Source organism: Staurois parvus, unplaced genomic scaffold (assembly GCF_062004578.1).
Source record: "Staurois parvus isolate SC_StPar_1 unplaced genomic scaffold, SC_StPar_1.0 ptg000056l, whole genome shotgun sequence".
NCBI classification, from domain to species: Eukaryota; Metazoa; Chordata; class Amphibia; order Anura; family Ranidae; genus Staurois; species Staurois parvus.
Window position 1 is genome coordinate 15,007,395 of NW_028317852.1, and position 24,979 is coordinate 15,032,373.

Below are 24,979 nucleotides of genomic sequence, written 5' to 3' on the forward strand. Positions count from 1 at the left end.
CGTTGAGATCTGTGCGCCACGTCTACCGCACCCTGACCAGCCATTGTTAACAGCATTTGTTCCAGGACGTGCAACAGAGGAATGACGTCGTTCATCCCATAGTCCTGCCGACTCACGAATAGCGTGGCCTCCTCAAAGGGCCTGAGCAAGCGGCAGGTGTCACGCATGAGCTGCCAATGGCTGACATCGAAGTTACACAGGGGAGTACCTTTATCCGCTTGTAACATCAGGAAATCGGTGATGGCCTTTCGCTGCGGTCTAACATGTGTAGGGTTGAATTCCACCTTGTTGCAACGTCGCAGATCAGGCGATGCTGTGGAATTCCGTTCTGCCGCTGCAGCTCAATGAGGGTGTTCTTTGCGGTGTAGGAATGGCTGAAATGCATGCACAGTTTACGTGACATTTTAAGGATGTCTTGCAGTGGGATGGTGGATTTTAGGAACCGCTTGACAACCAGATTGAACACATGAGCCATGCATGGCGCATGGCACAACCTTCCTTGACGCAGAGCAGACACCATGTTCTTTCCGTTGTCGGTCAACATGGTTCCGATTTTCAGTTTGCGCGGAGACAGCCATCTGTCGATTTCTCTGTTCATTACACTCAGAAGTTCCTCCCCTGTGTGACTACGTTCGCCAAGGCATACCAGGTGCAGCACAGCGTGACACCGTTGCGCCCTGCACATGTGAAATGCCGGTCGGGTAATGGGACTTGGCACGGGGGTGGCGGCTGAGGACACGGCGGAAAAAGAGGTGGTAGAGGCGGACATGTTTGCTGGACCAAGGACGTGCAAACGTGGAGGCAAAAGCGTCGTGACCTGTCCAAGTTGCTGGTGCGGCTGTGCCGGCACCACGTTCACCCAGTGGGCCGTAAATGACATGTACTGTCCCTGACCGTAGTTACAGCTCCACACGTCGGCGCTGCCGTGCACTTTGGCAGAGACCGACATGCTCAAAGACTGGCCCACCATCTCTTCTACATGTGAATGCAGGGCTGGCACTGCCTTTATGGCGAAGAAATGACGGCTTGGCACTCTCCACCGCGGCGCGGCACAAGCCATCATTTCTCGGAAAGGTGCTGAGTCCACCAGTTGGAAAGGGAGGGACTGCAGCACCAGCAACTTGGACAGGAGGACGTTCAGCTTTTGCACCGTCGGGTGCGTGCTCGCAAACTGTTGTCTCTTGGAAACGGATTCCAAGAAAGACTGTTGACGGAATCCGAGAAGAGGAGTAGCAGGAGAAGGAGCATCTGAACGAGCGGAAGATGCCAACGAGCGACAACTCCACTCAGCAGAGGTGTTGGAGCCTTGACTGGCTGATAGAGGGTGATTGACGACGTCGGGTGACGGAGCAAGTAACGGAGCGGGTGATGGGGCTGGGGCAGGCAGAACCGCCGTATCTTTATCACGGTTTTCCCAGGCCACCGAATGGTGACGCTGCATATGCTGACGCAACGCTGTAGTCCCAACATGGGCCCCCTGGCCACGCTTGCATTTCTGGCCACATAGTCGACATACGGCTACGTTTACTTCCTCGGGCGGCTTGACGAAAAATTGCCACACCACCGAGTAGGAAACTTTGCCCCCGCTGCTCCTCACTGGCTGACTGCTACTTCCTCCGTGCGCACCGGCACCACTACTGGCCGTGGTGGTAGGCTGCAGTGGAGCTGGTGCTCTACTCCGTGGACGTTTGGCTCCACTGACACTGATGCGACCCTGCTGCCTCCTGGGCAACCCACCGACTGTTTCGCTCGCTGCCAAGCTGGCACCCTCTTCTCCTGATGATGCGGAAGAAATTGCATGATGACGACGAGGCAGCCAAGTGCGATCAACCTCCTCATCATCAAGTAGGGTCTCCGCCTCACTACTAGCCCCCTCGGCTGCGTCTGGGTCAGGGGACAGACCTGTCTCTAGACCGGCTACCGAGCCACTCTCCTCGTCAGTACTTGTTCGCCTGGCTGCTGAAAAGGCGGATGTCTCCCCCCGTTCCTGACCGCCCTCTGTTAGCTCTTCCTCACTGTACAGTGGGGCTGAGCCCACAGCATGCGATACTTCGCTTGGTGAGGGAACAGCAAAGGACAGGGGCAGGTAGAGGACATGTGATTTCAGTGGGCTTGCTCCCGGGCCATGCCAACTAACGGTTGTGTCTGACGTACCCACCGACTGTTGGCTGTAGGTGTCAGAGGTGACCTGGGAAGAGGAAGACGACCGAGCCAACCAATCAATGACGGCAGGGTTGTCGGTGGAGACACGACCGCTGGATGACACCGGGAGCACTGGCCTCTGGCTGCGAATAGTGCTGCCTCGACCCCTTCCTCTGCTGCCACGTCTGCTCGCTCCTAAAACATTGCCTCCTCTGCCACTCCTCTGCATGTTGTCTGACATACTCTTTAATTCAACGATTATGTGTCCCTGAGTAACAATTCTGTGTCCCTGAGTAACAATTCTGTGTCTGTCCGAGTAACAATTCTGTGGCCCTAAGTAACAGTTCTGTGGCCCTCAGTAACAATTCTGTGTCCCTGAGTAACAATTCTGTGGCCCTAAGTAACTGTTCTGTGGCCCTCAGTAACAATTCTGTGTCCCTGAGTAACAATTCTGTGTCTGTGCGAGTAACAATTCTGTGGCCCTAAGTAACAGTTCTGTGGCCCTCAGTAACAATTCTGTGTCCCTGATTAACGTTTCTGTGGCCCTAAGTAACGGTTCTGTGGCCCTCAGTAACAATTCTGTGGCCCTGATTAACATTTATGTGGCCCTAAGTAACAGTTCTGTGGCCCTCAGTAACAATTCTGTGTCCCTGATTAACGTTTATGTGGCCCTAAGTAACAGTTCTGTGGCCCTCAGTAACAATTCTGTGTCCCTGATTAACGTTTCTGTGGCCCTAAGTAACGGTTCTGTGGCCCTCAGTAACAATTCTGTGTCCCTGAGTAACAATTCTGTGTCTGTCCGAGTAACAATTCTGTGGCCCTAAGTAACAGTTCTGTGGCCCTCAGTAACAATTCTGTGTCCCTGAGTAACAATTCTGTGGCTCTAAGTAACGGTTCTGTGGCCCTCAGTAACAATTCTGTGTCCCTGATTAACGTTTATGTGGCCCTAAGTAACGGTTCTGTGGCCCTCAGTAACAATTCTGTGTCCCTGAGTAACAATTCTGTGTCTGTGCAAGTAACAATTCTGTGGCCCTAAGTAACAGTTCTGTGGCCCTCAGTAACAGTTCTGTGTCCCTGAGTAACAATTCTGTGTCTGTGCGAGTAACAATTCTGTGGCCCTAAGTAACAGTTCTGTGGCCCTCAGTAACAATTCTGTGTCCCTGAGTAACAATTCTGTGGCCCTAAGTGACGGTTCTGTGGCCCTCAGTAACAATTCTGTGTCCCTGTGTAACAATTCTGTGTCTGTGCGAGTAACAATTCTGTGGCCCTAAGTAACAGTTCTGTGGCCCTCAGTAACAATTCTGTGTCCCTGAGTAACAATTCTGTGTCTGTGCGAGTAACAATTCTGTGGCCCTAAGTAACAGTTCTGTGGCCCTCAGTAACAGTTCTGTGTCCCTGAGTAACAATTCTGTGTCCCTGAGTAACAATTCTGTGGCCCTAAGTAACAGTTCTGTGGCCCTCAGTAACAATTCTGTGTCCCTGAGTAACAATTCTGTGTCTGTCCGAGTAACAATTCTGTGGCCCTAAGTAACAGTTCTGTGGCCCTCAGTAACAATTCTGTGTCCCTGATTAACGTTTCTGTGGCCCTAAGTAACGGTTCTGTGGCCCTCAGTAACAATTCTGTGTCCCTGATTAACGTTTATGTGGCCCTAAGTAACGGTTCTGTGGCCCTCAGTAACAATTCTGTGTCCCTCAAGAAACAATTCTGTGTCTGTCCCTGAGTAACAATTCTGTGGCCCTAAGTAACGGTTCTGTGGCCCTCAGTAGCAATTCTGTGTCCCTGATTAACGTTTCTGTGGCCCCAAGTAACGGTTCTGTGGCCCTCAGTAACAATTCTGTGTCTGTCCGAGTAACAATTCTGTGGCCCTAAGTAACAGTTCTGTGGCCCTCAGTAACAATTCTGTGTCCCTGAGTAACAATTCTGTGGCCCTAAGTAACGGTTCTGTGGCCCTAAGTAACGGTTCTGTGGCCCTCAGTAACAATTCTGTGTCCCTGATTAACGTTTATGTGGCCCTAAGTAACGGTTCTGTGGCCCTCAGTAACAATTCTGTGTCCCTGAGTAACAATTCTGTGTCTGTGCGAGTAACAATTCTGTGGCCCTAAGTAACAGTTCTGTGGCCCTCAGTAACAGTTCTGTGTCCCTGAGTAACAATTCTGTGTCTGTGTGAGTAACAATTCTGTGGCCCTAAGTAACAGTTCTGTGGCCCTCAGTAACAATTCTGTGTCCCTGAGTAACAATTCTGTGGCCCTAAGTAACGGTTCTGTGGCCCTCAGTAACAATTCTGTGTCCCTGTGTAACAATTCTGTGTCTGTGCGAGTAACAATTCTGTGGCCCTAAGTAACAGTTCTGTGGCCCTCAGTAACAATTCTGTGTCCCTGAGTAACAATTCTGTGTCTGTGCGAGTAACAATTCTGTGGCCCTAAGTAACAGTTCTGTGGCCCTCAGTAACAATTCTGTGTCCCTGAGTAACAATTCTGTGTCTGTGCGAGTAACAATTCTGTGGCCCTAAGTAACAGTTCTGTGGCCCTCAGTAACAATTCTGTGTCCCTGAGTAACGTTTATGTGGCCCTAAGTAACGGTTCTGTGGCCCTCAGTAACAATTCTGTGTCCCTCAAGAAACAATTCTGTGTCTGTCCCTGAGTAACAATTCTGTGGCCCTAAGTAACAATTCTGTGTCCCTGATTAACGTTTATGTGGCCCTAAGTAACGGTTCTGTGGCCCTCAGTAACAATTCTGTGTCCCTGAGTAACAATTCTGTGTCTGTGCGAGTAACAATTCTGTGGCCCTAAGTAACAGTTCTGTGGCCCTCAGTAACAGTTCTGTGTCCCTGAGTAACAATTCTGTGTCTGTGTGAGTAACAATTCTGTGGCCCTAAGTAACAGTTCTGTGGCCCTCAGTAACAATTCTGTGTCCCTGAGTAACAATTCTGTGTCTGTGCGAGTAACAATTCTGTGGCCCTAAGTAACAGTTCTGTGGCCCTCAGTAACAATTCTGTGTCTGTCCGTGAGTAACAATTCTGTGGCCCTAACTAAAGTTTCTGTGGCCCTAAGTAACAGTTCTGTGGCCCTCAGTAACAATTCTGTGTCTGTCCCTGAGTAACAATTCTGTGGCCCTAACTAAAGTTTCTGTGGCCCTAAGTAACAATTCTCTGGCACTCAGTAACAATTCTGTCTGTCCCTGAGTAACAATTCTGTGGCCCTAATAACGTTTCTGTGGCCCTAAGTAACAGTTCTGTGGCCCTCAGTAACAATTCTGTGTCTGTCCCTGAGTAACAATTCTGTGGCCCTAACTAAAGTTTCTGTGGCCCTAAGTAACAATTCTCTGGCACTCAGTAACAATTCTGTCTGTCCCTGAGTAACAATTCTGTGGCCCTAATAACGTTTCTGTGGCCCTAAGTAACAATTCTCTGGCACTCAGTAACAATTCTGTCTGTCCCTGAGTAACAATTCTGTGGCCCTAACTAGCGTTTCTTTGTCCCTAAGTAACGATTCTGTGGCCCTCATTAACAATTCTGTGTCCCTGAGTAATGGTTCTCTGTCCCTAAGTAACGTTTCTCTGTCCCCAAGTAACGTTTCTGTGGCCCTAACTCTGTCCCTAATACAGAGCGGTCTGCCTCTGTTCAATGACTGGAGGCAAATGAAGAATTCCAAAATGGCCGCTATTTATAGCTCGACCATTACACAGTGCTGGCTGGCTGGCTGCTGATTGGCTGATGCGATCACATGTCATTAAGGAATGCATTATGGGTCAGCGCGCCTTGTCTGCGCGCCTTCCCAGACATCCCCGCTCCGTCGCCGCACATGTCCGCCGCCATTTTCGGAAAAATTTCGATTCGCGCGTCCGAAGTAGGCTATTTTTCGGATTCGGTGCGAATCGAAATTTTTCCGATATTCGACTCGAATTCCACTTCGCCTACTTCGATTCGCTCATCTCTAGTCATGACCTGGATCTGAACCCAGGACCTCTGCTGTGTCCACCAGTAACTTTTTTTCTGAGCTACCCGAGATGCTGGACAGCTCCCTGTCTGATCCTTTAGGCCAGTAGTCTCCAAACTGCAGCCTGGAGGCTGGATGCCGCCCTGTGATTGCCTTTATATGGCCCTTGGGGCACTATTACTCCGACTGATATGAGGCACCATTCCTTCCACTAACACCAACATTGGGACATAATTCCTCCCACTGATATAAACTACAGAACACTATTACTTCCACTAACACTAAAGATGGAGCCCTTTTCCTCCCAATGATATCATCGATGGTGCACTACTTCTGTCACTGACACCAATGTTGGGGCACCGGTCGTTCCACTGACACCAGTATTGGGACACATTTTCTTTCATTGATACCAGTGTTGGGGAACCATTCCATCTACTGACACCAATGATTGGGCACTATTTCTGCTGCATTTTCCACTCCCACTGGCCCCCCCCCCCCCAAAGTCAGAAGACCAGAAAACTATCCCCCCTTTGCTCAGGAAGTTTGGAGACCCCTGCCTTAGACAATCATGCCTTGTACCTTGTTTCCCTTGAACCTTGGATTATTTTCTCCTCCCATGAACATCCTATTTAGGCCATGTCTTTGCACTTCCTGTTTGCCAGATTATTGTGCTCTCTCCAACCAATACCTTGCTCTTATCACTCTTGCTGCCATCCATATCTTCACTACCATTCATTACCAGCTTTGGCTTGTTCCTTGACTACATTTCCACTTGATCCGGACCTGCAAATATTTGTTACGGGCCTTGGCTTGATCCTCATCTACACTTCTGCCTGATCCCAACCTGCATCCACTTGTCTAACTCAAAACCAAAACCTGCTAGACTCAGGTGTGGTGCTTAGGAGTAGGATGGACTGTGGGTATCTTTTTACTAGCTACATAACAATAAGAGGGTGCACCAATCTAGTGCAACCACTTGTCACCTACCTCATGGCTTGTTACTGACTATGTTTCTGCTTGATCCTTACCCTGCTACATCTGCAACTGGACCCCATCTTGCTCACCTCCTGGTGGGGTGATCCTGAGGACCACGACCTGGCACTAGTATGGACCCAGACCCCAGACAGTGACACCAAGATAGCCTACATCCCTGCCAATAAATTTGCAGAGCCCTATTGCTTAGGATCTGGTGCTTCTGTCTGGGTGGCCATGTTAGTGATTGAGGTAGTGTAGTTTTGTCCTACGAAGTTTCAGGGGATTCGCTATGTCTCCTGTGCAGCAGGCGTAAGCAAGGCTTCTCTGTCTAGCCATGTCCCCTCAGGTTCACAGGTAAAAGAGGGAGTTTTGAAAGCAGTTTAGAATTTCCTGCACTACAAATCTGAATGGATACATTACTCCAGACAGCAGAGCTCTGTGGCTAAATGTCTGCTTCCCATGCCACCTTGGACAAGCCCCCTAAAGTAGTAGAGACTTTTACAGAGGGGAAAAAAACTCACAGTGAATAGCACCCCACATGTAAAAACAAGACTCAGTCAGAGAAACCCTGTTTTTCCTCATGCACACTTCAGGTTCTAAGGGGAGGCAAAACCTCACCCATCACAGTGGAAATACCCCAAAAAGGATCTTCAGGGTTTGGAATTGTATAACACACTGCAGCTAACTACAATTGTTGCAACACATTCTAAGGTGAGTGCCAAATGCAGGATCCAGTGCCGAAAGCAAACATTACAGGCCGCCCCTGCTACTACGGGGTCTAACTATGGTTTCGAAGATGTACAATGAGTCCTGAAGCAATAAGCAGTTTTATCCAGATAGAAATTTCAGTCCAAGTGGTGAAGAAAAAAATAGTTTACAATCCATCACCTAAAGACTCTAGCAAAAAATTGGAATCCCATGGAGTTGTGTTATATGAGGGTGTACTGGGCTTCCCAGCAAAGCTCATGCTACTGTCCAATCACCTGAAGGTAGCAGCATATAACCCATCATACTGAGTGCTACAGTTTTAGTAAATCGCCCCCATAGTGTATGTACCCATGCACATACACCCACCTTTATCAAGGTAGTTCTTTGAGGTGCACTCAGGACTGTATTGGCTAGCGACTGTTATTTTATATGCATTGAAAACCTTAAATGGTGGAAATACAGGATACAGATACAGGTTTAGAGTGTAAATTCTAAAATGGATTCTGACTAACAGTGTTATATATTTTTATACTGAGGGCTGGGTGCTAAGTATCCGCAAATACATACGTGTACAAAACTTTTGAGGTTGAGTCCAACTTCTCCCCAGGCAAGTTAGAACATTATTTTTATCTGGAACAGGATTAAAGCCTTTCTTGCACTTGAACTGGAGTGTTGTGCCTTCTACAAAAACATTCTCTCTTGTAGGTTCTACCAGCTCAGCATATTCGATGACAGGAACATACTTGCAAAGAGCTGAAAGAAAACTATAATTTAGTTATAATAGAAGCAAATAATCTGTTTTACAAAAGTGGAAGAAAGTTTGTAGGCTTTTAAATAGTAAGTACTGTAAAACCAAAATAGGAACATTACATTTTGGATGTCAGATTTAACTTAATCTGATAAAACAGGATCTGTTTTACAAATACACTAACATCAATAAAAGAAAATATTACAACATGAAAACATGAAATGTTTAGCATTTTTAAATTCTAATTTCCTAAAGCTATTCCATAAAAGCATTCCCAACAACCTCCCCAACAACAAAATGATTTTAATCATCACATGAATGGAACAAATGTCAAAGATGTTCAGATGCTGAACCCCATTCAAATAAAAAAAACATGGGGGCTGGGCAATGCCCGGGGGAACATGTACCAATGCAAAAAAAGTTTTAAATATTTCCATTCTGCCAGGAACAGTGATTTTTTAAAAATGCTTGAAGTGAAACATTAAAGATGCCCAATTCATTTAATTAACATGCCTTGGAGGCACATCTCTGTAGCAGTGACAAGTGTTTAAAGTGTTTAAAACTGCTGTCAAATTACATATCATTGCCATCTTCTTTGTTAATAACAAATCAGCACACAGAGCCCTCTCCAAATGTCTGATATGTATTTTGGAGGACCAATAGAGAGGACTGTGTGCTGTTCCTTTAATAAAAAAAAAAAAAAAAGCTAGCAATTTTATAATTTTTTTCCTTTGTAATTTTCACTTTTGCTGTAGCACATCCTATAGCAAACAAAAAAAGATGGGCAGAGTTGCCCTCAAAGTGCATACCAGACCTTTTGGTAAGGATTTTTTTTTACTTACAAACTATTTTTATTGGTAGTTAAAAAGCAAAAGTTACAAGTGACCCAAAGGGTCGAAAATATACAGTTACAAAAGAAAATACAGGGGTTAGAGGAACAAATGGAAACACTACAACATTTGCAGTTGTGAAAGTGACGACATGTTTTGCATTGAAAGTGGAAGTGATGTATGTGATGTGTGAGGAAACACTTAACTAACAGGTGGAAAGCCTCACTTTTGCCATTCACTGCGTGTGCTGCTGGTAAGACAGAGTCATGTCAGAGCTTACTGAGCTTCAAAGACCACAAATTGTTGGTGCCCGCTTAGCTGGTGCCTCTGTAATGGAAGTTGCCAAGAGGTAAGTTCCAGAGGATGGGAGACATTCAAGTCCTGGAAACGAGCATGGGAGGGAGGAAAGGAGCAGACGATCTGGGCAATATCTGTAGATAAGGTTGGTGATATAGCTATGGGGCAGTTTTGTGGCTGGCTTTGTAGCTGCTGACTTTTATTTTTTTTTTAATTCCGACTGGACGTCCATTTTAAGCAATGAAAAACGACTGCCCTTTTAAAAACTGTACTTTTTGAATTTTATTTCACTGATTCATATCCCTCAGGGCAGTACCTGAGTCCCCATACCCCTTTTATGGCCAATAACTTGCATATAAGCCTCAAAATGGGCACTTTTGAATTTACAAGTTCAAGTCCCATAGACTGACATTTAGTTCGAACTTTGCGGTCAAACTTTCCTTAGGTTCTAATGTTTGACCTCAAACCAAACAGAGGGGTATTCGGCCCATTACTACCAAGCAGCAGAGTGAAGAAGGGAAGGGCTAAGGTGGCGGAGTGGCGGAGGTTTCTACGGGTAACTGTTTTTCTGGTTGGGGGCATGGGAGGAAGGAGACAGGGAGAGTGTAAAAGTGATAAAGTTGTGATCAGAGAGAGGAAAAGGGGTGTTAGTGAGGTTACAGAGAGTGCATAGGTGGCAGAATACAAGGCCGAGGGTGTTGCCATTGGAGTGAGTTGTGGTTTGTGTCCATTCTGTTGGTTAAAAGAGGAGGTTAGGTTGAGTAGTTGAGAATTGGCTGAGGTGTTAACATTGATTGGAATGGTAAAGTCATCAAGGATGATGGCAGGTACCTCACAGGATAGAAAGTATGGCAGCCATGCGGAGAAGTCATCAAGAAAGTGTGACACTAGGCCAGGAAGCTGGTAAATGACTGTGTTCCTCCGTCAAACAGGAGAAAAAAGGTGAATACAGTGCACTTCAAAAGAGCAGAGGGACAGAGATGGAGGTGTAGGAAGAACTTGGAACATGCTTTGTGAGAAAAGAAGTCCAACTTCGCCACCTTTCCATCCACTGGGACTGGGTGAGTGAGTCCAGAGGAGGCCACCATGGGAGAGGGCAGCTGCGGAGTCGGATTCCTGGAGCCAGGTTTTGGTAATAGCAAATAGGTTGAGGGAGTAGGAGTGGATGAGGTCATTGACCTCAAGAACGTTTGTTGGAGACTGAGTGAGCGTTTCAAAGGGCATATAAGGGGGGTGGGGGGTGGCTCATGGAAGCAGGGGAAATTAGATAAGAGAGTGAGGGTTGCAGCTGTTGCCAGAGAAGGGAGACTGCCGGTTCTGTGGGTGGAAGTTTGATGGTTTAGAGCCAGGGTTTGTGGCAATATCTATGCAAGTGAGTAGTAGTAGGAAGGTGAGGGAGGTGAGATGGAGGCATGATTTATATATGGGCAAATGCTGCAGTGATTTGGAAGCAGTGACATTATGTGAGTTCAGAAAGAGCAGAAGATGATAAGTGCAATATTATTGAAAGGAGAAGGAGATATGTACAGGTTGTGAGATGGGGTGGAGATGTAAAGAAATGGGAGTTTGAGAAGAGACGTTATTATAACAAAGAAAAGTTAGTAAAAGAATGTTGGAGGGTAAGGAGAAAATAAAAAAGGAAGGCTGAGGGGAAAAGATAAGAAAGGAAAGAACACGTGGAGACTACTTGGAGTGGAGCATCAATGTTTGTACTTGCCTTTGTTGAAGTGCTTTATTTAAGATAAGCAACAACATGACACAGAAACAGAAATTAGTGCAGACAATCCAAATTCTGTGAAAGTAGAAAGCAGGCTACCAGAGGCTTCAATCAGGAAATCCACCTGTCAGGACTTGTGTCATCACCTGGGTCATCTGCTGGTGGCACTGTGGTTCCCAAAGTCAAAGAGCGCAGTTGCTGTGGTCACCAGTGGGTGTCTCCAAGCAGCTGAGCTGTCAGAATAATTAGGCTGCTGGAAGGTGTATAAGCCCGCCCATAATTGAGGTTCAGTGCTTCAGTATTTCTCCTGCAAGCTGTGTCCCAGCCTGAACCTTGTTCCTACACCTGACCCTGAGACCTGTTCCTATGACCTGCTCCCTGTACCCCTCATCCTTCTCTCCCAGTACCTTGCTCACTGCTCCTCAATTCCTGTCTTAGCCCTGACCTTGCCCTGCTTATGTGTGCTTTTTTAATTTGTATATAGTTAGTTAGGTTATCGTTTGGTTTGCTGCACTTTCACATTTATTTTGTCACTTTACATTGGTATGGTTTATTGGTGTTGGTATTGTAAGAGTAATTTTATGTTAATAAACTTCAATTAACCTTTCTCAGCCTGCTTCCTAAGGTGCAGCCCACTGATGTGCCCACAACCAAATGTCTGTCCTAGGTTGCTTGCATAGCATTAAAACCAAAGCCAGATTCATGGGATGAGATTCAAAGACTTCTAACCCATGAGAACCAAACGTGGATCAGATGCTTTGACAAAACTGCTTACAAGAAACAGATTTATAGAACTGAGATCCGAAATGGGACTAATATAAGGAGTAGTTGTTACGTGGAGGTGTTGGAATACAATGTTAATGTATTTTTGTACATCAACTACATCAGTATCAGTATTCAGTAGAGATTATTATTATATTATTATTATACAGTATTTATATAGCGCCAAAAGGTTTGCTCAGCACTGTACATTATAGTGGGGGACAGAACATGAGTGTTATGGACCACCTGGTGTACTCTAGCAGTCCCCAGGACAGGATTCCCCAGGGCGCTGAGTCTAAGCCCCAGTTCGCTTGTTCACCAGAGCCCCTGATGGTGGGGGTGGGCTTGGAGCGGACAGTGACCAGGTCGCGGCCCCTGAGTACACCCACCTGAGGTAGAGGAATCACCAGAGGTAATGACAGGTAGAGAGCCTGACGTGAAGAGGCAGACAGGTCTGGAGAGTAGCAGCTAATCCATGCGGGTCAGATGGATGGCTGAGCAATAGCGTGGTCAAACGGGCCAGGTCGGTAACAGAGGGGTCAGCGTAGTACAAGGCAGCAGGCAGAAGAATAGTCAGGTCACTCACCGGGGTCGGTACCAGTCGTTCAGATCAGGTAGGGATATCCAAAAAGAGAGGTCAAACTTAGCCAGGGGTCAGAGCAGGAGAAGTCAGCAGAGGTCAGGTCCAGGCAGGTCAGCAACGAATCTCAAACAACGGGAACACAGGAACCAGATCAGACCATACGGCAACTTGTGTCTGTGCAGGGCTGGTTTAAGTAGCCCGCCCTGCACTTGACAGGTGCAGCCTAGGTCCTAGTGCCTGCCCAGCACCGTCATAGGCGACGGGTGCGCCTGGGTCCTAGTGCCCTGATGCCTGCATGTCTTGACAGACACCTACGCATGTGCAGACCCATGCGTCGCGATGGTCCCTGACAATGAGACAATACAGTAACAAAACAATACACGAGGGGTTCGAGGGCCCTGCTCTTTCGAGCTTACAATCTAGGAGGGAGAGGATAGTGGTACAGGAGGAAGTGGCTGTGGGGGATGGAGTGGTAGGAGGAGATCGGCTGTTAGGTGAGGGTGAGGTAGGCTTCCCTGAAGAGATAGGTTTTCAGGGTGCGCCTAAAGGTGAGGAGGGTAGGTGACAGTCTGATGGATTGGGGTAGTGAGTTCTAGAGGATGGGGGACGTCCTGGAGAAGTCCTGCAGTTGGGAGTGGGAGGAGCAGACCAGGGAGCTAGAAAGTTGGAGGTCTTGTGAGGAGCGAAGAGTACGGGTTGGGTGGTATTTGGGTATCAGGTCGGTGAGGTAGTTTGGGGCAGCGTTGTGAATGGCTTTGTATGTCTGCGTTAGTATTTTGAATTTAATGCGGTGGGCAATCGGAAGCCAGTGGAGGGAATGACAGAGGGGGGTGGCAGAGGTGGAGCGGTTGGTAAGGGGGATGAGTCTGGCCGCTGAGTTCAGGATAGACTGAAGCGGGGATAGCCTGTGTCGGGGTAGGCCGGTGAGAAGGGAGTTGCAGAAGTCCAGACGTGAGATAATAAGGGAGTGAACGAGTTGTTTAGTAGTGTCTGGGGTTAGGAACGTGCGTATTTTGGAGATGTTGCAGAGGTGGAGCCTGCATGAGTTTGCCAACGACTGGACATGGGGTTGGAAGGACAGGTTTGAGTCTAGAGTGACACCTAGGACTTTGGCTTGCGGGGTGGGACTGATGATGGCGTTGTTGGTTGTGATGGAGAGGATGGGGGGGGGGCGCGGGCTGGGGGGAAAATTAGGAGCTCGGTTTTGGAAAGGTTCAATTTGAGGAAATGGAGCGACATCCAGTCTGATATGTCGTTCAGTAGGTGGGCGATACGGGCGGAGACTGAAGGGGTGAGGTGAGGGGTAAAGAGGTAAATTTGCGTGTCATCAGCGTAGAGGTGATAGTTGAAGCCGTGGGAGTGTATCAGTTTGCTGAGGGAGGAGATGTAGATGGAGAAGAGAAGGGGCCCAAGGACAGAGCCTTGGAGGACCCCAACAGAGAGGGAGAGAGAGGTGGAGGTGGTAGCGTTATAGGTAACGCTGAAGGAGCGTTGGGATAGATAGGAGGAGAGCCAGGAGAGAACGGAGTCTCTGATGCCAAGGGAGTGTAGTTTATTAAGGAGGAGGGGGTGGTCAACTGTGTCGAAGGCCGCGGAAAGGTCGAGGAGATATCTTCTTTAACCAGTATATGGCAGTGTTTATAAGCTGTAACTATAGTTAAACTCTGTTATTTCTTCATAATAAAGTTCCTGTTTCTGTTAGCAGAAAAGCAGCAGATAAACACATGTGGACTGTGCAAAGTTCTGTGGGGCTATATACAGAATCTCTAGCACATTGCATTTACCTACTGGTCTGATTTCCAAATTTTTTTTATATATGTTGTTGGATGGTCAATTATGATCACTCTAGGACTTGGGACTTAAACTATTCGATATAAGCACATATTACCTTAAAGCTCACAAATTATTTGCTTTTGTTTACGGGTTTTGCGTATCTCGTTTATGCAATAGCTATCTCATGCACAATTATTAGGTCTGATATATGTCTCCGCAGGCTTTGTCCTCTCATGTTTATGCAATGCTTCCCCACCAGATCTACCTCCAGACTGGACTGGTATTTGACTTTTGGTTTTATTGCTCTTTTTTTTTTACAGATATTGCTCCCTCTTGGGTTTTTTTGTCTACCCCTCCTGGTTGGACTATATGCATTTTGTTATTGTTTTGCTTTGTCAGGTCAATTCTACCTTCCTGACCCAGATGCTAATATTGCTAGCGTTATACTGTATTACAAGGTTCTAATGGTTCATTTTTTAATTATTTGGTTTTCCCAACAGGTGCTTGTGCTTATCCTTATGATGAAGCTTTTTTTGGGTTTATACCATCTATGATGATACGCTATCTCATAATGTCCATACTACCTCCAGTATGTCAATGCTTGTGTGCTTGATGCCAGCTAAGTTATATAGCTTACCCAATTATTCTGTATGGCACCTAAATTAATTTCTCATAATGTTCAAGGGTTTAACTGCACCAATAGAAGAAGGAAAGCTTTCCTACAATATAAGAAATTAGGGCTAAAATTATCCTATTATAGGAAACACATTTTTCCTGCTCACATCACCCCAATTTTTTTTCACAAAACTTCCACTTTTCCATTCTACATTTTACTCTGCTAAGCAGAGGGTTGTAGCGATTTTTATAAACAACTCTGTAGCAATAGATATTCAATATATAAATATGGATGCAGATACATTTATTATTCTTAAACGTATGTTAGCTGGATGTAAACTTATTACTGGTTCGGTGTATGCACCAAATGCTGTGCCCACTATATTTTTCAATGCTTTTTTGATGTTCTTAACTCCCCTCACATTATTATTGGTTGCAATTTCTCCGTATTCTTGGCAATTCTATGATTCAATGTAGTCTGATCAACACCACTTGTCAGGAAGTGTCCCAAATTAGCTGAATAGTTTCAAACTAATTCTACCCGGCATCCTTGATACTAATTTATGGGTGTAGCACTACAATAGTGTAGAATATTACAGGTAAAATCATTGTTTATGGCTCATGGTAGTTGTGTGGATCATGTAAGGTTGGGTTATTGCAGGTCAGCTTGACAACTCTATAGGTTGTGGCTCTATCATATCCTCCAGACTCTGGAAGACCATAGAACCTTCCAGAGGTTGGTAAGATGGAGAGGTGGAGGCTTAATCTGCATATTCATGAGGGGTCCGGCCAATCCTAGGTTTGGATGCCCTGGTTGTCAAGGTCCTACCTTTTCCCAGAGGTTATGTTACTCCATGTGCTAGCATCCATCTTGGATTTCTGCTGAGCATGATGGGAATCTTTTATGCCTTCAGGTCTCTGAGGTCCATCCCCCAGAGGGGTGTGGCTGAGTACATATAAGCCTGGGATCTGCACATGCTCTTTGCACTTGTGTCTTGTGTCTTGGTCTTGCTACAGCTCTGTGTATACGCTCGTGACTCTTCTGGTATTCTGACTCGGCTTGTGACTAAGACCATTCTCTGCCTTTCCCTTTGATCTGACCTTCTGTTGCTGAACCCGGCCCGTGACCTGTGATTCTCTGTCTACTGTTCTGTACTGTTTTGTCCCGTTGTTATTGACCCGGCTTGTCTGACTACGCTATTGTCATTCTCACCAACTACACGCCATTGGCGGCGGCCATTACCGCAGCTGGGGTGTCTCGGGGGCCGCGACCTGGTCCCTGGTTGCGTCAAGTCCATCCCCACCATCAGGGGCCCTGGTGAAGGGCAGCCTGGGACTTAGACTCCGCGCCCTGAGGGACTTCAGTCTGTTGGTGGTGGTTGTCGTCAGCCAGTGCGTTACCCTGCCACTAGGCCTACCTGTCCGTTCCACAGCCCTGCCCTGACATTACACAAGTGCCATGAATCCTGACGGTGCAGGTACGCCTTCACTTCCTATGTTGGTTGCCAGACTGGATCAACAGGATCTCCTGTTGGATCAGTTCGCTCAGGCGTTGCAAACTCTGCTGGCACGCACCGCGCACCTTACTCCTGGTGTTATTAGGCCGGTTGTCACTCCGGTGGTCGCTCCCGCTGCTGTTCCGCTTGCTGTGCCTACCGCCGCGGCTGATGCGGCACCCGCGGTGTCCAGAGGTATGACCGGTTCAGCCCCTCTTCCGCAGCGCTTTGGGGGTGAGCCGAGTCAGTGTCGTGGGTTCCTTAACCAGGTGGGGATTTACTTTGAATTAATCCCCTACGCTTTTCCGACTGAGAGGTCAAAGGTGGGTTTCCTCATCTCACTACTCTCAGACAAGGCCTTGGCCTGGGCGAATCCCTTATGGGAGAGGAATGACCCCGTGATTCACGAGTTTTCCGGTTTTGTCGATGCCTTCCGTAGGGTATTCGATGTACCGGCTCGCTCCGCCTCGGCTGCCAAGCTGCTCATGTCTATGCATCAGGGTTCACGGACCGTGGCCGAGTACGCCATAGAGTTTCGTACCCTGGCAGCAGAGGTGGGTTGGAACAATGAGGCTCTGGTGGCTGCGTTTTTTCAGGGTCTTTCTGATGCATTGAAGGACGAGATCGCAGCCAAGGAATTGCCTGTGGAGCTGGAAGCACTAATTTCCTTCCTGATCCTGATTGATACAAGGCTCAGGGAGAGGCCTTCACTCAAGGAACGCCTGCGGAGGCCTTCCAATCGACTGGCACCTGCGTTTTCTATCCCACCCATTCCTCCCTCTCCTCCCACGCCTCCTGGGGATAGATTGTCTGGTGGTGAGCCCATGCAGCTGGGGTTTGCTCGCCTTTCCGAGGGAGAGCGGGCCGCTCGGCGTCGGGAGGGTCGCTGCCTGTACTGTGGTCTTGGTGGGCACTTTCGGCAGTCCTGTCCGGTCCGTCCGGGAAACGCTCGCACCTGAGATCCTGTCGGGGACAGATCTTGGGTGGAGTCTCCTCGTCCCCGGCGTTCCGCAGAGATAAGCCACTGATCACCGTTGTCCTCTCTTGGGCGGAGGGCTCGGTGACGGCCCAGGCGTTGGTAGATTCTGGGGCTGGCGGGTTGTTTATGGACAGCTCGTTTGCTGCCCAGCACTCCATTCCCCTGCAGGCTCGAGTTACCCCATTGGTTCTCGAGGCGATAGATGGCAGGCCCCTGCAACCACCGCAGGTTACCCACGAGACTATGCCAGTTGAGGTAGCTATTGGGGCTGTTCACAGGGAGTTGGCCTGTTTCCAGGTGATTTCTTCTCCGCACTATTCGGTGGTTTTGGGGTATCCCTGGCTCCAGATGCACAATCCAACCTTCAATTGGCAAACTGCCGAGATTCTCTCGTGGTCTTCACAGTGTGGGGCCGGGTGCATCCGTGGGCCGGTTAAGGTGTTGTGTGCCTCCTCAGACTCTGCGTTGCCCACTGATTATGGGGAGTACCAGGACGTGTTTGATAAGGTACGCGCTGGTGCCTTACCTGCTCATCGTCCTTACGACTGCGCCATATCCTTGCAACCCGGTGCCACTCCTCCGCGTGGCAGGGTGTATCCTCTCTCGGTTGCGGAGAATAAGGCCATGGAGGAGTACGTTGCGGATGCGCTTTCCCGGGGGCACATTCGTAAGTCTACTTCCCCAGCAGGAGCGGGCTTTTTCTTTGTAAAGAAGAAGGGTGGTGAATTGAGGCCTTGCATCGATTATAGGGGTCTCAATCGAATCACCACTAAGAATGCCTACCCGATTCCCTTGATTACTGAGTTGTTCGACCGCCTTAAGGGGGCAACAGTCTTTACCAAACTTGACCTTAGGGCGGCGTACAACCTCGTACGGATCAAACAGGGGGATGAGTGGAAGACCACGTTTAACACCAGAACCGGTCACTACGAATACCTGGTGATGCCCTTCGGGTTGTGTAACGCGCCCGCAGTTTTTCAGGAATTCATAAATGATGTCCTTCGTGACTTGTTGCAGCAGTGCGTGGTAGTTTACTTGGATGACATCCTGGTTTACTCTGCCTCCATGGAGTCCCATATCCAGGATGTCAAGCAGGTGCTGCAACGATTACGTGAGAACGAACTTTTTTGTAAACTTGAGAAGTGCGAATTCCATCGATCCCAAGTTGCCTTTTTAGGCTACATCATTTCTGCGGAGGGATTCTCCATGGACCCTCAGAAGGTTTCGGCAGTTCTGCAGTGGCCTCGTCCCAATGGCCTTCGGCCCATTCAGCGCTTTTTAGGTTTTGCCAACTACTATCGGAAATTCATCAGAAATTTCTCCACGCTGGCAAAACCTCTCTCAGACCTAACCAAGAAGGGCAGCAATCCTCACGAGTGGCCATCCGAGGCCATCGTAGCTTTTGAGGCTCTGAAATCCGCCTTCGCTTCGGCTCCGATACTGTCTCATCCCAATCCTGGATTGCCCTTCGTCCTTGAGGTTGATGCATCCGAGACAGGAGTAGGCGCTCTCCTGTCTCAACGTCGGTCGCCCGATGGACCCCTACTTCCCTGTGGGTTCTACTCCAGGAAGCTTTCCTCTGCAGAGTGCAACTACCAGATTGGAGATAGGGAGTTGTTGGCAATCATTCTGGCTCTCAAGGAATGGAGGCACCTGCTCGAGGGCTCCGCAGTTCCGGTCCTCATTCTTACCGATCATAAGAACCTGACTTATCTTTCGGAGGCCAAAAGATTGACACCCCGTCAAGCCAGATGGGCCTTGTTCTTGTCGCGGTTCAACTATGTGGTCTCCTATTTGCCTGGTTCCAAGAATGTCAGGGCTGATGCATTATCGCGGCAATACTCTGAGTTGTCCAGGGAGGACTCTGAGCCAACCTCGGTCATACCTCCGGATCATATCCTGGCTGCCATTCGTACCAGTCTGACTTCTCCCCTTGGGGAGCAGATTTTGGCGGCTCAAACTGACGCTCCTCCCGAGAGACCGGAGGGTAGATGTTTTGTACCCGAGGGGTTGCGCACCCGTCTGCTGCGTACCTACCATAACTCCAAAACTGCCGGGCATCCGGGGAGGAACCAGTTGTCTTGGGTCGTCTCTCGGTTGTTCTGGTGGCCAACTCTCCGTGCCGACATCGCCTCTTATGTAGCGGCATGTTCGATCTGTGCCCAGAATAAATCTCCACGGCATCTTCCAATGGGTCTTCTGCAACCCATTCCCAATGGGGAGCGTCCTTGGTCACACCTGGGCATGGACTTTATTGTAGACCTCCCTGTGTCTCGGGGTCATACGGTCATCCTCATGGTCGTCGATCGTTTTTCCAAAATGTGCCATTGTATTCCACTCAGGAAATTACCAACAGCGCAAGAACTGGCCACGGTCTTTTCCAGGGAGATTTTTCGCCTGCATGGGTTGCCCAAGGTGATTGTCTCGGACCGCGGGAGTCAGTTCGTGTCCAGATTCTGGCGCGCCTTCTGCTCCCAGTTGGGCATTAGTCTCTCCTTTTCTTCAGCCTACCACCCGCAGTCCAATGGGGCTGCGGAGCATTCCAATCAGGCCTTAGAACAATTCCTTCGGTGTTATATCTCGGACCATCAGGACGATTGGGCCGATCTCCTGCCTTGGGCTGAGTTTGCCAGGAACTCAGCGGTCAACTCCTCCTCCGGGATGTCCCCCTTCATGGCCAACTATGGGTACCAACCCGCGGTATTACCTGAGAGGTTCTCACCACAGGACATTCCGGCTGTGGAGAACCATCTTGCTGCCCTGCGTTCTTCATGGGGGCAGATCCAGAGGGCTTTGAGGGACTCGGCTCAGCGTCAGAAGTTCCAGGCTGATCGCAGACGGTTGCCCGCTCCTTCATACCAGGTCGGCGATCGGGTGTGGTTGTCTACTCGTAACCTCAATCTTCGGGTGCCCACACCCAAACTAGCTCCCCGTTTTGTCGGTCCTTTTCGCATTCTCCGCAAGGTGAATCCGGTGGCCTATGCCCTTGCCCTTCCACCTGGGATGCGGATCTCCAATATCTTTCATGTATCACTGTTGAAACCTCTGATCTGCAATCGCTTCACTACCTCTCTGCCTCGGCCCCGTCCCATTCGGGTTGACGGTCATGAGGAGTATGAGGTGAGCCGGATCCTGGACTCTCGATTGGTGCGCGGCCGATTACAGTTCCTGGTTCATTGGCGCGGTTATGGTCCCGAGGAGCGTTCCTGGGTTCCTTCCGCGGATGTCCATGCTCCTGCCCTCCTCCGCGCGTTTCATACCCGCTTTCCTCGGAAACCTTTTGTTGAGCCGCGGAGGGGGAGGGGCCCTTGAGGAGGAGGTACTGTCAAGGTCCTACCTTTTCCCAGAGGTTATGTTACTCCATGTGCTAGCATCCATCTTGGATTTCTGCTGAGCATGATGGGAATCTTTTATGCCTTCAGGTCTCTGAGGTCCATCCCCCAGAGGGGTGTGGCTGAGTACATATAAGCCTGGGATCTGCACATGCTCTTTGCACTTGTGTCTTGTGTCTTGGTCTTGCTACAGCTCTGTGTATACGCTCGTGACTCTTCTGGTATTCTGACTCGGCTTGTGACTAAGACCATTCTCTGCCTTTCCCTTTGATCTGACCTTCTGTTGCTGAACCCGGCCCGTGACCTGTGATTCTCTGTCTACTGTTCTGTACTGTTTTGTCCCGTTGTTATTGACCCGGCTTGTCTGACTACGCTATTGTCATTCTCACCAACTACACGCCATTGGCGGCGGCCATTACCGCAGCTGGGGTGTCTCGGGGGCCGCGACCTGGTCCCTGGTTGCGTCAAGTCCATCCCCACCATCAGGGGCCCTGGTGAAGGGCAGCCTGGGACTTAGACTCCGCGCCCTGAGGGACTTCAGTCTGTTGGTGGTGGTTGTCGTCAGCCAGTGCGTTACCCTGCCACTAGGCCTACCTGTCCGTTCCACAGCCCTGCCCTGACACTGGTAGAGTGGTGGACTGACCTATAAATATGGTAGAGTCAGGCTGACAGAGGAGTAAGGTGGAAGATGGACTGCTGAGGAGACTGCCATTGTCTAGGAGGGGATCCCTAAGTCTCGGGAGGGGGGGTGGGCAACCTCTAGGCTGGGCTTGGGCTGGCTCAAGAGGATACATTCTGCAGAGAGGCGCTGATGGGATCAAGAACTAAGAGCAAAGAGGACAGTGACAGTACAGCAGCATACTTTGGGATATACAAGGGGAAAGACTGCAAAATGTAGCAAGCTTTCTAAGGACAGCATTGAGCTCAATCCTTTATCCTTTTCCTGGGAGAGAGGCTGTGGAGCTGGGAGAAGCTCTGTAAGGGGTAGAGATGAGGTCTCTGCATGTAGTTATGAGAAGTAAAGTGATTTCTGAGGGGCTGCTAGTTCCTCGCCGGAAGGAGTAGCTGTTACTGATCAGCAATGACTAATGGCTTTCAGGAAAAGAACAGTGAAGGATCTGCTTTGTACTTAGGAAGGAAGTGTCCCCCTCCCATTGATTTGAAGCAAATTGGGCATCCCATTATTCCTATCCAAGTTGAATTCCCCTAAAAAACAACAAAACCAAGTTTATGGTCTGGTCACTGTCTTTGGATGCAAGTCTATGTTACAAATACCTGTTTCCTGGCTGTGTGAACAGAAGTTTAGGGATACCCACAACAGGGTAGCGCTACATGGGTAACTCACAAGACTGTATTATGTAAACATTTGATAGGCCTTTCTGCAGCATGCAACACAGAAAAATGACATAAATTGTTCTCACTAACTAAAGAATTGGACAGTCTACACATCACTGGCTCTACAAATTTCACAGAAACACTTGGAGTTGGACACGCTCCTTCCTGGGAGGGTGGAGGGACCAATTAGATGGTCTAAAGAAACATTCTTCTTGCAGAGTAATTCAGCTTCTACAATGTTTGCACGTAAGCCTAATTATACCCTTCATTCCCCCAGGTTTATAGACCTTGCAGCAAATTTTTACACCAACCTATAGTATTCGCCTGTTACTTTGATACCTTCATCAGCTGTATTCTGGTTAGACACCATACCAGTACCCCCTCTTTCACTTTCCTAAATGGCTATATTTAAGGCTCCCACTTGCACAGATGAGGAAATCCATAGGTCATTAAATCTCTAAAGTCCTCTACTGCTCCCAGTTTATCGGGTTCACCTCGGTCTATTATAGGAAGTTTGCCATTATACTAGTTCCTCATCTAAATTTTCTTTTTAATTTATTTCTATATGTTGACAGGTAATCATTTTCCTGAAGTTTTGGGAGCAGTGATATGTTGCCTAATACCAATTAGGCAACATATGACTGCTCCCAAAACTCAATAAAGATCATTCTTTACCACAAAACTTTAGACCAATTTCTGTTATTAATAATGACCTTAAAATATTTAGCAGACTATTAGAAGGCAGAGTTGCCTCAGTCATCCTTACTTTAATCTCCCCCGCCCAGTCAGGATTTACTCCTAACAGATTGATCACTGATAACAACTGTATAGTATCGAACATTATTCAAGATGCCAATTCATGAGCTCAAATTCTCCTGCTTCTTAGTTTAGACATACAGTATTTACTGCATTTGAATGTATATCCTTACAAATAAGATATTATGACTTTTGTGCTGACTTCTTTCACAGGTTTCAGGCCTTGTATCATTCACCTAAAACTAGAATAAAGCTTCCTGGCTGTAACTCAGATTTCTTCGCAATGACAAGGGGCACCAGACAGGGGTGTCCTTTGACCAGCCTTATGTTTGCACTAGCTATAGAACCTTTAGCTATCACTGTCACCCTGCATCCTGATATTAGGGGCTAAATGTGTTAATTGTACAAATATAAGCATTGCTTATATGCTGATGATATGGTGTTATTTCTGTCTCAGCTAGCCAAGTCCCTGCCAAATTTACTCACACCTTTGCGACAATTTGCTTACCTTTCTAGACAGACAGTCAACTTTACTAAATCCATAGCCATACCTATTGATATTTCCCTTTCTCACCGCTAGAAACTCTGTTCATTTTTTCATTTTACCCAGGTCTACTGACTTTTATTACACTGCTCAAAAAAAAGTAAAGGAACACTTTGAAAACACATCAGATCTCAATGGTGAAAAATATCATGCTGTATATCTATACTGATATGGACTGGGTAATGTGTTAAGAGTGTATGGATGCCCCATCATTGATGGAAATGAAAATTATCAACCTACAGAGGACTGAATTCAAAGACACCCCGAAAATCAAAGTGAAAAAATTATGCAGCAGGTTAGTCCATTTTGCTGAAATTTCATTGGGGGGCATGCTCCTAATGAGACAATGGACAATGGATGGTGTCCTGGGGAATTTCCTCCCACATCTGGAACAAGTTATCATTGACCTCCTGGACAGTCTGAGGTGTAACGTGGCTGTGTCGGATGGACCAAAACATGATATCATAGAGGTGTTCTATTGGATTTAGGTCAGGCGACGTGGGGCCATTTAATGGTATCAATTCCTTCATCCTCCAGGAACTGCCAGGATACTCTTGCTACATGAGGCCGTGCATTTTCGTGCACCAGGAGGAACCCAGGACCAACTGCACCAGTGTAGAGTCTGACAATGGGTCCCAGGGTTTCATCCCAATATCGATTGGCAGTCAGGGTGCCATTGTCTATCCTATAAAGGCCTGTGCGTCCCTTCATGGATATGCCTCCCCAGACCATCACTGATCCACCACCAAAACGGTCATGCTGAACAATGTTACAGGCAGCATAATGTTCTCCATAGTTTCTCCAGACCCTTTCACATCTGTCACATGTGCTCAGGGTGAAACTGTTCTCATCTGTGAAAATCACAGGGCGCCAGTGGTGGACCTACCAATTCAATGGCAAATGCCAATCGAGCTCTATGGTGCCAGGCAGTGAGCACTGAGCCCACTAGGGGAGAGCGGGCCCTCAGACAACCCCCATGAAGTCTGTTTCTGATTGTTTGGTCAGAGACATTCACACCAGTTACCTGCTGTAGGTCATTTGTAAGGCTCTGGCAGTGCTCATCCTGTTTCTCCTTGCACAAAGGAGCAGATACCGGTCCTGCTGATGGGTTAAAGACCTTCTACGGCCCTGTCCAGCTCTGCTAGAATAACTGCCTGTCTCCTGGAATATCTTCCGAGCTCTTGAGACTGTGCTGGGAGACACAGCAAACCTTCTGGCAATGGCACATATTGATGTGCAATCCTGGAGGAGTTGGACTGCCTGCGCAACCTCTGTAAGGTCCAAGTATTGCTTCATGCTACCAGTAGTGACACTGACCCTAGTCAAATTCAAAACCAGTGAAAAACAGTCAGTAAAGATGTGTAGGGAAAAAAAAGTCAGTGGCCTCCACCTGTAAAACCATTCCTGTTTTAGAGGTCATCTCATTGTTGCCAGTCTAGTGCACCTGTTGT

The 24,979-nt window shown here is 48.0% G+C and overlaps 1 protein-coding gene across 1 annotated transcript in view; it reads right to left on the reverse strand.

The window, feature by feature from the left end:
* The window catches only part of LOC149470020 (C4b-binding protein alpha chain-like), a 181,601-nt gene that overhangs the window by 111,519 nt on the left and 45,103 nt on the right, over window positions 1-24,979 (reverse strand). Inside the window, exon 10 of the mRNA XM_089668352.1 lies at window positions 8,329-8,514. Within this exon, the coding sequence (XP_089524478.1) occupies window positions 8,329-8,514 (186 nt within the window). The remainder of the gene's footprint in view (window positions 1-8,328; window positions 8,515-24,979) is intronic.